General features: G+C 49.2%; 5 protein-coding genes; 3 read left to right on the forward strand and 2 right to left on the reverse strand.

The window, feature by feature from the left end:
* Positions 1-6788: 6788 nt before the first annotated feature.
* Positions 6789-7157, reverse strand: CHC_T00003925001 (hypothetical protein). The gene has a single exon (XM_005715033.1). The coding sequence runs from the start codon at positions 7155-7157 to the stop codon at positions 6789-6791; it is 369 nt and encodes a 122-aa protein (XP_005715090.1).
* A 4252-nt stretch (positions 7158-11409) lies between these two features.
* CHC_T00003926001 (hypothetical protein) lies at positions 11410-12150 on the forward strand. XM_005715034.1 is given in 3 exon segments: positions 11410-11642; positions 11643-11718; positions 11855-12150. The coding sequence occupies 2 exon segments, from the start codon at positions 11643-11645 to the stop codon at positions 12148-12150; spliced, it is 372 nt and encodes a 123-aa protein (XP_005715091.1). The 5' UTR covers positions 11410-11642.
* An 80-nt stretch (positions 12151-12230) lies between these two features.
* CHC_T00003927001 (hypothetical protein) lies at positions 12231-12350 on the forward strand. Its single transcript, XM_005715035.1, has one exon. It carries the CDS (start codon positions 12231-12233, stop codon positions 12348-12350), a length of 120 nt encoding a protein of 39 aa, XP_005715092.1.
* Positions 12351-13371: 1021 nt separating this feature from the next.
* Positions 13372-14013, forward strand: CHC_T00003928001 (hypothetical protein). The gene has a single exon (XM_005715036.1). The coding sequence runs from the start codon at positions 13372-13374 to the stop codon at positions 14011-14013; it is 642 nt and encodes a 213-aa protein (XP_005715093.1).
* A 47-nt stretch (positions 14014-14060) lies between these two features.
* On the reverse strand, positions 14061-15174 carry CHC_T00003929001 (hypothetical protein). XM_005715037.1 is given in 2 exon segments: positions 14061-14163; positions 14164-15174. The coding sequence occupies 1 exon segment, from the start codon at positions 15172-15174 to the stop codon at positions 14164-14166; it is 1011 nt and encodes a 336-aa protein (XP_005715094.1). The 3' UTR covers positions 14061-14163.
* Between the last annotated feature and the right edge of the window lie 189 nt (positions 15175-15363).

A 15363-nucleotide genomic window follows, 5' to 3' on the forward strand; every position in this document is an offset into this window, starting at 1 on the left:
AAAGAGGGGAGAAAGGGGGGAGGGTGGGGAAAAGGGGGGGCAAAAAAAGGGGCGGGGGGAACAGGGGAGGGGGGGGAAAAAAGGGGGGGGGGGGGGGAGCGTAGGGAGGGGGGAACGTCAACTACATGCGGGAATGGGGCTTCGAGGTGAATGGGGAATGGAAAGACGGGGGCCGCTTACAAGGGGGGGATAGGATAGGGCGTCGTTTGAGTTTTTATTGCCAGAGAGACCCGGGAATGACGCTGGCTGCGTGCCCACTGTGCAAGCGGTCCGATACCATGAGTGTCGCTCACCAGGGGTGGTGACTGCCAGCAGGCAATCGGGGCATTCAGTCGCGTGCGCACTCGGCGACTTGGCGCACGGGCATTGGCCACGTCCCAAATATACACGAAAAACAGAGCAGGATGCAACTGTCCCGCCGCGGCAACGGCCCCCGGCGCCTGCACCGGGACCGTTCACCTGGGCTAGGCCGGTCCCGGCGCCACACGCACGACCGCCCCTCGCGTGACACGCGCCACCAGTCCTAACCCACCGACCGTTGACGATACCGACGTGCTCACGTGCCGCCGGGGCAGTCACTTCGCACGCAGCCACAAAAGTCCTCCGCGTGACAGGGCCGCCTTCGCGGTCGCACCCGCCCTGGTGGGCCTTGGCCCGGGGCAACCCGCCACCCCCCCACACCCCGATTTCATGTCGATGCTTACTGTAGTCGCGGGGGGTTGCCGCAGAAACCGTTCGCTGCCTGTTGGCGCGACGAGACAAGTCGGCCACTACGTACTGTACTGTGTCTTGCCGTGGAGCTTGGTCCTCGCGAGCGATGCTGCAGCCGGGATACGCCGAGAAAAACAATCTCTTCGGTAACCCCATCACTGCTCCGCCGCCCACCGTGTACCCCTACACACTCCCCTCTTTCGTACCATAACCATCTGATGTCAGGGTCAGGGTGCTGTATCCTATGTTGCAAGGCTGCAGCCGCGCCAAAATCACGACGGCGACACTGGCCCTGTCTCTCACAGCGGCTGCTCGACTTTTCGACATGGGGAATAGTCGCGCCTGGGCACCTTCCGCGTTGCAATAAACAAAGCGGCGGTGTAGGAAACAGAAGCGTCGGCGCCAAAGTTTACTGCACACATGTCACTGTGCTGACGTGGGTAGCCCCTGCGGAGACCTGGCGTTTGCGCTCCAAGTGTTCCTCGTCGACGGGGTGCGGTGCGCTTGCCGAGACTTGTTGCGCTGCAGAGTTTGTTTCCACGTGGCGTTGGAGACAAGGGTTTGGGAATGCGGAACCCCACCGCCCCGCTGCACCAGCACTCTCAAGGACCACCCATTGGTCGCGCTCGCGTGTGTCTTGTTCTGCGTTGTTTTTTCCACTGCCTGAATCTTCTGTAAGCGCCAACGCGGCAAAGGAGCTCAGTTCACACCGATGTCTCCGAAAATAGCTTCCGCAGTGCTGCCCAATCGCCCCTCAGCTGTAAGACCAACCGGACAACTTGTCCTCCTCCGCGCCCGCCCGTCCCCCAGTCCCCCTGGTCGCTCGGCCGTGCACGCCGTCGCCTTCCCACCTATGCGCTTTTCTATGTCTTTACACTCACAATCGCTGACTTGCTGCTCTTCTCGTGCGTACAAACACGACGGCTTCAGTGCACGGCACAGGCAATCCATAACCATGCAGCCACAGAGCGTGCCATACCCCTTGACGTCACCTGTGCCACGCGCAATTCACACCTTCTGCTCCACTCCACCCAGCCCTTGTTCCCGCGTTCCGTGCCAACTTTTCCGTACCGCACAGTGAATATTTGCTCCCATTCCGCGCCCCATTCCAATATTCAGCCACCGTCTTTTCTGCGACATTTCATTGGATTTGCACACGCATCGCCTCCAGTTTCCACTGCAAACCTTGCCGTAAAGCTTTAAACTTTACAGTACATTGGCTTCGGCCAACGCTTGCACTACAGGCAGACAGAGCCAAACTCTTCCAGCTTGCGGGTACGGTACACAAAGAAAGGGGCTCTATCAATCGCCCACCGACTGGCACAAACAGTCTTGATCACTCGCTGTTGTCCTCTATTTTTGTCCTTGACTACTCACATTGTCACACTGTTCCCGCGAATACCCATCACTCGAATTCACTTGCGGCGACAGCAAGGAGTTCTCTTTACAGAAACCAACCTAGAGTCACAGGGTCGAGTAGTGCGCAATTTTCGTACACAATCCGGCTTCTCACTTGCGATTGCCCGATTTTCGTTGCCATCTCTTTCATTCGTCCCGCACACACAACCATCCCACGAAACAACCAAAAACAATCCTTTTCCTCATCCGCTAACGTATTGCTTCCCCAGAGGCCTATCTGGTGTCAAGTCCAGGCCTCTCTGACAGCGCATATTAGAGTAACCTCGAAACAGATTCGCTTCCCCTTGCCGTCCACGAAGCCCAAGACTCACCGTACTTGCATTACACCTCTCCAGACACTCGTTCCTCTCTGTTTCCTCTCCTGCCCCGCGGTCCAGCAGCGGACCCTTGCAGCACAGTCATACATCAGTCCCAGTCTGCATCCGGTCACGCTGATATGACTAACGTGGCTTTTGACCTCGGAGCTCGCAGCCAATTACTGTGCTCTCTGAAACTTATTCGGGTGGTTAGCCGCATGCTGCGAGTACGCATCCCTTTTAGATCTTCCTATTGGTTCTTATATGCACCGTGCCAAGCCATTCTTCTCCCTCCACCCACCCCATCAATGCATCACCATAGATCCCACTGAAATCTAAGTTACTCCTCTCCCAGGGGGACTGTCCTTCACGAAAATCCTCGCCCCCTCGACTGCTCAACTGAGGCAATGACAAGGCCTACTGTACCATGTTCCAGCCGCAGATTTTTTTCCGATGCCATATCGACGCGAGACAAATGGGCATTGGGCATGGCAGCTCCCTCACCTTCCCAATTTCCGAACCCATTCTGCTCGAGTCATCACTGTGGCTTGCAACGCGCTTGAGTCATCTTTTTCCACACGTGTGCTACACTATTGCATGCACGGTGCCCTGCTCTCAGGACGACAACACTTTTGCAGCTTCGCAATCAATGAAGTCTCCCGTGGCAGTCGAAGGGGCAAAAGCCATAACGACTCCTCACTTTATTGAGGTACAGTAAATACAGTATGCCACCTGGTATTGTGTTGGACCCCCGGCCGGGGAGGGCTACTTTCTGCCAAGTTATAGACACAGTTTTGATCTCGTAGTCGTTATCACAACTGGGGCAACACTTATGACCTTCATAGAAAACACTTATTTACAACGGAAAGCCAACAGCCGACGCCCTCGCGAGGAGCAACTCGCCCCTTGATTGCAAATTTGAAACGAATCTCTAAACCATGCAAACCTGGTTAAGCCTTGCAACAGTCTCTCAATAAGTTCCTTCTGTCCCGAGCCGGCCACCTGCTAGCGCAAGCTGCTTACGCACTAAGTTAACAATGAAACAGCTATCGCACCCCTCTCGTATTCCGCACGCCGAAACTTTGCGAGCTTCCTCCCGCTCCACCCGCTCCACCCGCTCTCAAGTCCTCTGCTACACCCTTCAAATTTCATGAAACGTATAGTACGCAGCGAGATACGCGACGAAGTACAGTACAGTAATCCTCTGTGGCACTCGCCAACTTTCTGTCGCCAAGTCTCCAGAATGCCGCTCAGCGGCGCCCTTTCGTGCCCACCTTCTCATCCCACCTCTGTTTCATCAGGTATCTACTTGTAGGGTCAGATCGCCCGTTGACGTCAACTTTCGCCCATCTGATCTGTTCCGTAACGAGCATATTGCCCTTTGCCCCTTTTCCAATTTTTTTGCATATTTTTTGATAGGAAAAGTTCCACTTGGAGAAGTCTCTCGCGGCTCCTCGGCAGCCAATTGCAACGCCACCATCTATCTACAGTATGAATGTACTGTACCCTTGGTACCGCAGTCGGCTAGTGGAAGCTTGCTTGCAGTTGCAACATACAGTAGGCAACCATGGGTATTGCCAAGCAATTGTCACGCGCAATGAATTCTGCTTCATGGGCAGATTCTCAGGCATGTCCCGGGCTGTTGCTGGTAGATATGTAGGGTACCTCTACGGGTATGTCCACCCCATCTCTCACAGGACGGGATGCGAGACACAAGCGAGATTTGCTTCTCAGACCGCATGGAGTTGTCCCTGCAATTGCAAGACTCTGCCGAGCAGTTGCCCATGAACACACCGCTATCTGGCGCTGGCGCTGGAAGGTGGCGCTGAGTAAGGCAGGGGTGGACTGGACGAGGAGAAAAGGGAAACGAACCACGATTAATTTACTTCACCGAAGCTCAGGACAAGGGGTACCCTTCGAGTGGTACTTTTCCACCTCGTCATTCCGGGTCGCTTGTTGGAGTATCTCTGCGAATTGATAGATATGCATTGCGGATGCGACCCGACCTTGGACGGACGGTAGTTAGGCCAATGTTCCTATTTAACACGTGGCCACACCGCCTATACCAATCAAACAAACAGAAAGAAAAATATATTTATGTACATCTTGTCACCGAGACATCACCTGGACACAAATATCTGGTGGACATTCTCACGGAGACGCATCTTCTGCCCCCACGAGGTAGCTGCCGAAGAAGATTTGCGTCGAATTCCCGTCTTCACCCTCCGAAGTTCAGGCCGAAAAGCAGCCTCCACTGCTACGATGGGGACGCCTGCAAAAGGTCAACGACAGCCATGAAAAAAAATGTGGAAATGTCACATGTGCTTTTGTGGGGCATGAGTCGAAGACCGCCTGCGCCCGGACCACGTGTGGAACGGATTCGTCCCGGAGAGTAACCATCCCTGCACTGACCTCCAAGGTAAGGGACCAGTGCTACTAGGATAGGAAATCAGTGCAGGGTGTGTCACTGCAGAGATTTGTGCGACATCATTGCGGATGACCCTGTGAGGCATAATGAACTGACTGCGAAAGACGTTGTATTTTCTGCTTACTCCCTTGCAAGTCGTTTCGAGCCAAGCCTTCTTCGCGACGTGCGGCTGCCCTTCAAAACGGAGAAACTCCAAACTGATGCAATTGCCATGGAGAGCGGTGTACCATACTGGTACAGTAATGCCTGGGACGAATTATTCGTCAAGCCGCAGGACTCTTTGTCGTCCTCAGAGCGCGTAGTTGCGAAACGCTGCCCCAGCCGAAATTTCACCACCCCTGGGCCCTAACCTCTCAGTATCGACACTGTACCCAGCTTTTTCTTTTCTTTTTCATACAAACGCATAACGTGGAACCTATGGCGCGTTCGTAATGGCCCTGGATAGTCTCTAAGTTATATATACATATGGTCCAGATTCTTAGTCGAGGTGGACCTCCCTGAGATGTTGTTGCATAGGGAACCAGTTGACGCCAAACGCGTTTTAAGCCCTCCCTCCCTGTCTTCATGGTTTTGTGGAGGGTAGGGGACTGTCCTCTACAGGGACGCTTTCATAGAGCGTTCGCTAGTCTACCTTATTGAACGTAGTAGTAAACGGAAAGACCGGGGGCAAGGGTCTACCATACGGCCCCGAGTCTCTAACTGCAGCAAAACAATTTGTGAGTGACGGAAAAGGGCTGTGTGTGGGGCAAGGCCCCTTTCTTCGACACCTTGGTCTCAAACAAAATGTAGGTTGAGGAAACGCACGGTTGGCGGACAAGGGGGAGGCCAGCTTGCTTTGATGTGTAGCGTTCAACGGGGATTGCAGCTGGCATTTATACGTAACATTTGTACAGTACCAAGGGTACAGTATATGCCACAATGCGCATCTATCTCTCCTCTTCGTCGGCATGAAAGAGATGAGCGGCAAAAGAAAGGGCCCGTTGTGGTTTATGTTCGCAGCTGGTCCCAGCTTGTTTAGTTCGGAACACAGCATCACCTTCTTCCCAGGCAGAAGGTGATGCAAATTCAAGGTTTCCAAACAATTACTGTGGCATACAGTACACAGTACCGTTGGTAGTACCAACTACCAACGGTAGTACCGTTACACAGTACCAACTTGGTACTGTGTATGCGATAACTAATAATATGCGAGAGTATACAGTACCGTTGGTACTGTATACTCTCGCATTTTATTAGTTTCTTTAAATTTGATGCTTATCGCGTTTAATGCGATGTGTTATGTTGGTTGGCCGTATATACAGAGCTACCCTGTTGCTGTCGGAACACGTAACAGACTGATACTATACTGTAGGTACTGTAGTGTGCAGTACTACTGGGCCTAGCGAAGTAGCCGTTTATATTTCTTCTGCACTGTGCTTTGAAGTCCGGTGTGCAGCGGATAAAGCGCAAGTTTCAACGAACAAGTGTGTTCTAACCGTAACTGCAGTAGTGCAATAGTCATTGAATAAAGCATACTGCACAAATAGTGCAATGCACTAATCCTCCACCGAACACGCAAGGTTCATCTCTCCTGGAAACAATGCTACGCTCCGCCGCCTAGATACTACCTCTCGAGAGATAATTGACAAGGCTTGCATAATCAGTCCGAAGTCAGTCTCAAGGAGAGTTCTCTCGCTATACCCTTCTCACAGGCTCAATCTGTGACAAGGCTCAAATTGTGACACCAAAATTATAATCCGCCCGCCGCGCCGCATAGTTTCGCGCATATGATTTTGCTAAACTATTTCGCAACGAATTAAATATATTCGTTTGATGAAACATATTCACATGCTCTTACAAACGGTCAGTTTTCTACTCATGCTTTTGCAGAGGTTTCCGTCGCTCCGAATAATGATTATGTGTTGCGCAACATTCTGAGAAAGAATATATGCCTGTCAAAGAACCCCACACCTAAGAAATCTAATAGAAAATTCCTCGCAACAGGAAACGCAGCGACGGTTGGCAATTTGCAGTCCGTTCGTGCTCGTTTGGAGGGGCGGAATCCTCCAAAAGCGCCCGTACCCAACGTTTATCACATTCAGGAGTTTAATGTAGAGAATGATACTGCAAACAAAAAAAATATTGACTCTCAGAAACGTCTGAAAGCGCAGTCTGCGGTGTCGCCTCTCGAAGACATAGTTTGCGACGACTTGCCAATTTCGCAATGGCCAAGAGCCCGAAAACAGTGGATGCAGGTTGAGGAAGGCGAGTTGTTGAGGACCCGCAAGCACACGGCAGCGTCGGCTTTGTTGGGTCTCTCCCATTACAGATGAAGCGTGCAAGACATGAAATTTCTCGTCGTCCCACTTTGACCCTGGCACACTTTGGAGACCAGTTCTCCCGTCCAAATAAAGGGAATTTTCTTCCAATACGCACTGCATTCGCATATTTATCATAACTTCTTATGCGTCCCACATTGAGCCAGTGAGAAGGGTACTGTACAGTAAAGCCAAGCAGTAGAGCTGACTTGTACTACATACAGTCTGGCGCAACTCTCAGTACGGTAAGGTTGCCCGACTGTTGAACCACTCTGCGCTTACCGCGGATATCGAGGTAGGATTTTCATTGCTCGTGCATCAAAATCGTTAATCAGGATTACTTTCCTCTAGTCACAAAACGATGCTGAACTACCATACACAGTATTCACAGAGAGCGCTGTTCTAGAGAGCTCTCGTTTTCGTCGATTCCAGACTGGGAGAAATTGTCTCACGTCTTGTGCTGTTACCATGGCAGCTATATCATACATTTAAGTTCTAGACAAGTTTGGAAGCACAAGCTCGTGAACTCTCCGCAGAGGGGAAGTGTATGCTTTAAACCTCAGGCAATGTCAAGAACGTAAAGGCCGCACGAAGAAAAAGGCCGTTTGGAAATAGAGAGAGAGTACCGACTATAGAGTAGAAAGTTACCATGAATGTAACACGACTCGAAGTTGCACCGAAAGCACAGAGCGTAACAGTGAGTAGAGCCCTAACGGACTGGTGCAACGAATACTTGGAGCACTAACGGTGTATTTCAGACTTTGGGCCGCCAACAGAATCACTCAGTGGTCCCAGAAATTTCACTCAGATCGTTTCCATCAGCCCACGATGTATTAAGACTACAGAAGTAGAACTCCCCTGTGCATTCGTAGACATATACAATATATATCCTGCATGTCTTTCATTACGAATCAGTTTATGGAATACGTTAGAGAGATGCCCATAAGAAGGTGGCATATAAGTGCTTGTTGCAAGCCTTGCGGATTAATACAAGCAACTTTTCTGTCATAGCGGGAGTCAAAGCATCTCTCAACATTTCCTTTAGGACAAACTCCACTGTAGAGAGCCTGAGTAGTTCCTTGGTATTAAGATGATTCTTGCGCAGAAGTCAGGCATGTGGAGACTGAATGTTGTCAATTTTTGGATCCAAGGAACGTTTTATGGTTGGATTTTATCAACGGAATAAAGTTATGTCATCGTTCATCAACCAAATTCCAAAGCATCTGGGCTGTTCTTTGCAAACCGTGTCCTCTACTAAGCCACTCCAGGTTCTTTAGCTTCAGTACTGTACCAACATGCGAAGCTGTTTGGCTCTGCAGCCATTCATTTTGACACCTTGCGAAGGTAGGTAGCCTGTGGGCATATGTACTTTTGGTTTTTGGTACAGTATCATATCCTTTGTCGCCCAATCCGTCTATGTGGCTCTCTCATACACACGTGCTGTTCTTAATTTTTGACGTTAGATCCGGATGCAACAGCAGTTGTTGTAAATGAATGTTGTGACATCTATCTATTGCGGACAAAAGTCAGACAACGGCTTCTGTCCAAGTAGCAGGGAGAGTTTCAGAGACTTAAAACAAGAAAGTGATCAGGCGAAAGCACCAGTTCGACTTTAATTGAAATGAAAGCAAGAACGTTTTGGAACAGCTCCTGACGTACGTAATAGAGCTCTCCGTGGATTGAAGATTAAATCTGTAAATCTGTGGGAACGTCCGATCGCATTCTTAATGTATTGTGATCGTATTGTAGCACGTAATGTGAAGAACCTATTAATTCTTCTTTACCGCATGTTTTCATACTCAAGTGAAGGCTGGCAAATGTTACATTGCTGAGTAGGGCTGACACTTGTTCCTACAATTTAGATAATAAATGTGAGAGGAATGACTTATGGGAAGCGATAAATCAAGAACCGTGATGATGGGAAGCGGCGTGGAAATTTTCGTTGCGTGATCAAAGGTACAAGGGGCCCAATGTTCGAACACTTCTCGACACATGAGATGAAACTCTTCCAGAAACAGAAGAATTGTCTTTATTCTGAAGGCTGACACGCCAGTCTGCGGAAAGATGTGTTCGGACGTCGTGGTGATGAAGATTGTGATGCTTTTGGAGGTCCGGCCGAAAGGTGTGAGCCTCATGCTGCAAGGGCCAAGATCTCAGATACTACAGTACGGTTACTCATGGAAATTAATTTAGTAGATTTTTGGGTCGTCACGGAGCGCGATCGATTCACGCGTGCATTCAAGCCCAGATCTTCCTCACCTGACGACACTCTCGTCTATCCCAGCATTTGATCCTACGCGTTTAGTTGGGCAATTCTTTGTTCGTCTACTGCGAGGAGCAATTTCACGCAGGAACACCATTCTTTAGATCAGGAATTCTTGAAACGGAGAAAACCTCCAGAACGAAGTGGAATAGCCTTTGGTGGTGGCATACCCGACGTCAATTCAGATCGAGCGTTTCCGGGATATGCTGTTTGACGGTGATCAAAGCCAACAGAAGGAAGAGAATTAACTGTTTCTCAGAGACTGTGGCAGTAGAACTGCGGGCGAGAAGTTATGGAGGCGGGAGGCGTATTACGAGTAGCGGCACGAGCTATTGCACGGTCTCGCACCTCGCGCGTAGCTGTATCTCAGTCACGAGCAGCAGGTCAACTTCGAAGACCATTCAGCGCGAATACAGCGGAAAAAGCAGAGCAACCAGCAATCCACCCAAAAGGACAAAGAGCTGGACAATCAGCCACAACTGATGCGAGCGCGGCCACCACGAAAAAGGGAACGAGTGGTGCTGTCGTTGAGACTCCTCAAGCAAGTACAGCAAAGAAAAATGGTGCAGAAAAGACTGCCGCCTCTTCGACAGAGAAAGCCTTTACGGACGTACCAGATGTTTCTTCAACCTCACTCGGCCTTGAGGATCCAATGACAAATGACCCGTTGAAGTGGAGGAAGTTTGCATACAAATATGCTGGTGCACTACTTTTGTTTTTTGTGTCGTACAAAAGTTTGCACTGGTACGTGGACCGACTGGAGGCTGATGGAAAGAGAAGACGAGAAGAGCTAGAGGAGAACAAAACCATCATTCAGGGCATGGACGAAACCTTAAATCATCCAAAAGACGGTGCAATTTCTGGAGTCGGTGGCAACCCAGCCATCGTAGCAAGCCAGACACCTGCAGCGCTTGGTGCAAACAATGCCCCTGTCGGGTTAGCCGGTGCTGTTCCGCAAGCAGGGTCTGAAGGCATGCCCACACTTCGAGTTTTCGACTCTGTCAAACAGGAAGAACCGCATCTCGTCTCTGAACTTGAGGAACTGTGCGTCTACAGGATTGAACTTGAGAGGAAGCTGGTTGATATAAACTCACAAGGCCGCACAAGCGACACAGACGCTGAACGGCAAGATATTGAGGCTGACTTGAAGCAAACGGAGGCAGATATTGCTATCCTGGAAGCCAAGGACAAACCGCAATGACAGGATTGACAGGCCTGTGAGATCAGCCATGGGACCACCCTAGGATGCGTATCATGGAATGCCGGAACTTTGGAACCGACGTTTTTCTTACATCATCCCTAAGAGGAGACTTATTGTGCCGACCCCGTAGTTGTGAAAATGCGCGTCAGTCAAAACAGGCTGAGGTATACGGCTAGCTTTCCCGGTTTCGGGAAATGTGCAAGTTTTCTCCGCGCTGCGCCTCGCAGCAGAGATATCAGAAGTAAGCTCATGTTGCGCCTCACCACTGCCATCATTCAGCTCAAGTTTTCAGTGGGAAGAGTAGTTCTCCCGGGATGGAGTATATCCCAACCTAAAACAGTCTCTGAGCGAATCTAGCAAACAACGCAGTTGCTAATTGTGACGTAAACCGAGGTATGTTTTCTACCCCTAATGCCACATTGCAAGCCCCAACCCATGTGTACACACTACATTGAACTGGAATGCTTCGGCACTTGTACAGCATAAAGTCGTATCCCAGATGCAGTGCAGGTCGAGAGGTGTTGTGCAGGCGACCACGATTCCTTACCAGAATTATGAAGATAGCCGAAGTGTTGCCATTGATTGGTACAGAACTACGTGCAGTACCCAAGGGTATTTTGTCGCTGGTCGAGAGGCGCATTCATTTGTATGAAGAATTCCGCAAAACTACGGTATGACAAAATTCTACCTCGACTAATTTTTTAGCGGCGACCGCAATTGTCATGTGACTCAATCGGTTCATGGACACCTCTGTTGTTGGGGGAGTCGCCACAACCACGCCCATCGCTCAAGAATAAGCAACACAGCACAACTTCGTCAGCGTTTGCCACCAGAATCGAGAAAAGCTGTATTTATCGTTTGTCCACGTTTGGAATCAGAAAGGGATAGCGAGTTGGGTATCTTCGCATCGTCTTCCGGAGATTCACGCGGATTGCCTCGAATTTCACTGTTAGTGAAAGTGGGGCTCCCTATCTCGTGGAAAGATTCTAGAAAGCCACAAGACGTGTAGTACTTGAATATACACATCATGTCAGGAAAAGTTGTGAGTCACCGCGCGAAGATCCTGTCCATGTACCGTGATGTACTTCGCTTATCCCGAACCTGTAAGTGTTTCAAGTTGCCCCCATGAGCAACTAAAGAAATTGCGCATACTAGGAGTCTACTAGTTCATGTTTTCATCCGTGTAGTCTGACGTAATGCGCTATCTTTCTCACCATTGTCAAATTACGTCTTTATCAGGGGAGCGGTCCAGCGAGAGGCAATATATCAGGGATGAGGTGCGAACTCTTGTGAGAAAGAACAAATTCCTCACCGATTCAAAAGAAATTGATTTTAAGGTTCACGAGTTTGAGACTAGAATAGAGACGGGAATTCACTACAAAATTCCATACCCCCGTCCCGTTAACGTGGCACCAGGTGCTACAGGAAAGGACCCAGAAACTGTCACACCTGTTTATCTCCATTCGTACAAAGAAGGAACAGCCTCGGAGAGCTCGCCCCGAAGAAAAGCCAATGTCCCCATATATGATGAGTAGCTTGTTATACAAAGATAAGCACGCCATGTGTGAGCGTGCATTGCAAACTTCGTTTAAAACAGCAGGCTTATCATCCCATTATGGACCGCATGCGTTCCGTCACAGTGCTGCTATGCAGAGGTTTGCTTCTCTGCTTCCCCAGGCATATAAAGAGTTTGTGTCCCACAACTGCAGATTACTCCTCACGTGTGAGGAAGTGATACCTACTGTACTTCACATTTTCCAGCCCAAGCGTGAAGGAAGGGGTTGCTTCTCTAGTGTCTATTGGACATGTGGCCTCATATGAGGTCATTTTTCAACTTATTTTTTCTCGACTTGAGCGTGCTCAACGTGAAGGAAAAAGATACTCTGGCCACCGCAGTTGACTTCTGCGTTGCGGAAGGGTGGAGTTTGGTGAGGTTTGCACGTCTTTTCCAGCCATTTTTAGAATGCCTAAAAAAGAAGCTTTTTTGAACAACCTCAAAACGTTATGTGTTGATATCTTCGAAAGCAAAAGGCCTGTTTAAAGTATCAACCGAAGATTGAAGCTTCACTAGATTCTTAGTATTTCTGGGTACGGTATTCACAAATGCTATCCCAATATTTTGCAAGATGTTATTGCCGAAGGCATATACGTTAAAGAAATGGTGTCCAAACTAACTTTATAAAGTTTCGATTTAATGTATATATTTTTGCAAAAAAAGGCGGCCTCACATGAGGCATGGCTGACCTCATATGAGGCAAACTCCATGTCAAATAGACACTAGTGTCTATCCGACCAGGGCTTGTTCTCATATGAGGACAGCAAAAATATATAAATTAAATTGAACATTTAAACGTATATCTTGGACACTATTTCCTTAACGCACTTGTTTTCGGCAATAACATCTTGCAGAACACCGGATAGCAGCTTTGAATACCCAGAAAGATTAAGAAAGTAACGCAGATTGAGAGCATAGTTTCCTTTTTGAACTGGCGTTTTTGATGTCGAAGTTATTTTACATGCGGTTTTCAGATGGTTTAAAAAAGCTTCTTTTCCAGACATATCTAAAAACGACCAGGAAGAACATGCAATTCTCACACAGTTTTTTCTGTCCCCAAGTCAGAAGTCAAGTGCAGTGACGGGAGTATCTTTTTCGTTCTTGTCGAGGAAGCGTAAGTCAAGAATAAAATAGGTCGAATAATGTCCTCATATGAGGACAAAGTTCCAATAGACACAGAGGGCCTGCGGTTACTGTGGCCATGGTACTGTTCTGCAGTGACATCGGTGTTGCAATTTTTTCAATTTGTTTTTTCTCCGACCCAGACTCCTCGACAGCATTGCATTTTGAGATTGTACCGTATTTGCGAAAAAGGAGATCAACTGACTACACTCGCAAACTCTCCGCACACATCTACAAAGAATTGAACGGTTGTTCACATTCAGTGCTGCGGTGTGACATGACTTCACGAGGCGGACGTGGCCCTTCTGGGCGTTCTGAGGAAACTACGCAATCCGGATCCGGAGCCATTAAGCTTCCTGGGGCGGCGAGTTTGTACGAACAGCTTGACAAACTTGTCCTCGTATGTCTGCGAGATGGGCGAAACTTCTTTGGCTGGCTACGATCTTTCGATCAATACGCAAACCTGATTCTGGACAATACGGTGGAGCGACTTACAGTTGAGGACTCTTACGCCGATGTCCCGATCGGAATTTTCGTCATTCGGGGAGAGAACGTCATGCTTCTTGGTGAGGTAGACGAAGAAAGGGAGCTAAACGTGGGTTCATCAATGAAACAAGTCACAGAACCAGAGATCAGGAGGGCTTTGGCAGCTATTAAGGAGGATCGGGCAGCTAGGAGGCGTGGAGAAAAGGTCGAGTGGCCAATCCCCGAGGAGTACTGAGAACTAACAATTGAAATGGCGAGGTGCAGCACGCTAAACGCGATCAATTTAGCACCAAAAATGCTTATCGATGGACAGGCCTGTGTACAGAAATATTCCTGTCTCTAGAGCACAGCCTTGTCTTGCCTTGCAGGTTCTCGATATGCTTCATCATTTGTCACAATGAACAGCTAGGACAGGAAGGAAGTACGCCTCGCATCGATGGTTAAGAGCTACTTCGCAATGTACTTTTGCTTCAGAAAGACCACCTAGTTGGTCGTTGTTGTGTGCGACAAAAATTATCCTGCGAATTCGGGAGTGAACAAGTGCCATGGTGCACATCACACATGGCTCCCTCGACACATAACAGTCCAGACCGGTGCAGAGGTACTGGTCAACGGGTAAGGGACTTTTCTTCTCACCAGTTTCTTCGTATCTTGATTCGGAAATAGCAAGTCCGCGCTTTCTATGTCTTGCTGATTCTGAATGCGGGACTGCGAAAGCGGAGACGCAATTGATCACTGCGTGAGCAAGGCAAGAATTTGTGGGGATTGTCTTGTCGCCCTTAGTATTCGTTGCTCTTTGCGACGAATCGGCACTTTCCGCTACAATCGCATTAGATTCTGGATGGACAAGGGTGGCCACGACAGGGGAATTTCCCTGTGCTACCTCCTTGGATTTATCATGAACGTAGTTTGCGTGTATGAACATGCGGCGTAACTCTATAGGAGTGAGTGGAGTGTGTTGCTCTCTTCCTGGTTTGTATATCAACGGCCAGTACTCTCCCCACTTTTTCAATTCGTCTTTGCTGAGGGGAGCAGCGGCTGGTACAGTGGCCAACCTTGCCTCGTATTGAAACCGACTCAACTCTTTTGTTGTATGTTGGCCGCGATGTAGCCACGTTTCCTCTCGACACAGCACTACCTCCAAGGTGAAGCCCTTCGGGGTTGAAATGCAAGGGACGCGGCGAATTCGCTTGAGATGAGATAATCCGTCGCTGAGTGGCAGAATCCTGGAGAGAATCCTAAGCAGATTGCTTGCATCTTCCGGATTAATATCTGTGACGTACACTTTGCACAGAGGGATCTCCCTAGGGCCATTCTCGGCGCCGCTGGCTGCAACCTTATGGATAACGGAACGCACGGCAGCCGAGAGGTTGTTGTCCGCATCATGGGCTCCCATTCACACAAATAAAAGCCTATGGCAAAATGTTTTCGATCTGTTTCATGCCATCCGCGGAGGAGAACAGATAGGGTGTGCTTTTAACAAATTAAAAGGCTTAATCGGTATCGCGCATACGGTGCAAGGCCTGCTGCAGCAACGACCACTTCAGCGGTACCCAAGGCAGAAGGGTACAGTAGATTCAATGTG

Source organism: Chondrus crispus, genomic scaffold, assembly GCF_000350225.1.
Source record: "Chondrus crispus Stackhouse genomic scaffold, scaffold_206, whole genome shotgun sequence".
NCBI classification, from domain to species: Eukaryota; Rhodophyta; class Florideophyceae; order Gigartinales; family Gigartinaceae; genus Chondrus; species Chondrus crispus.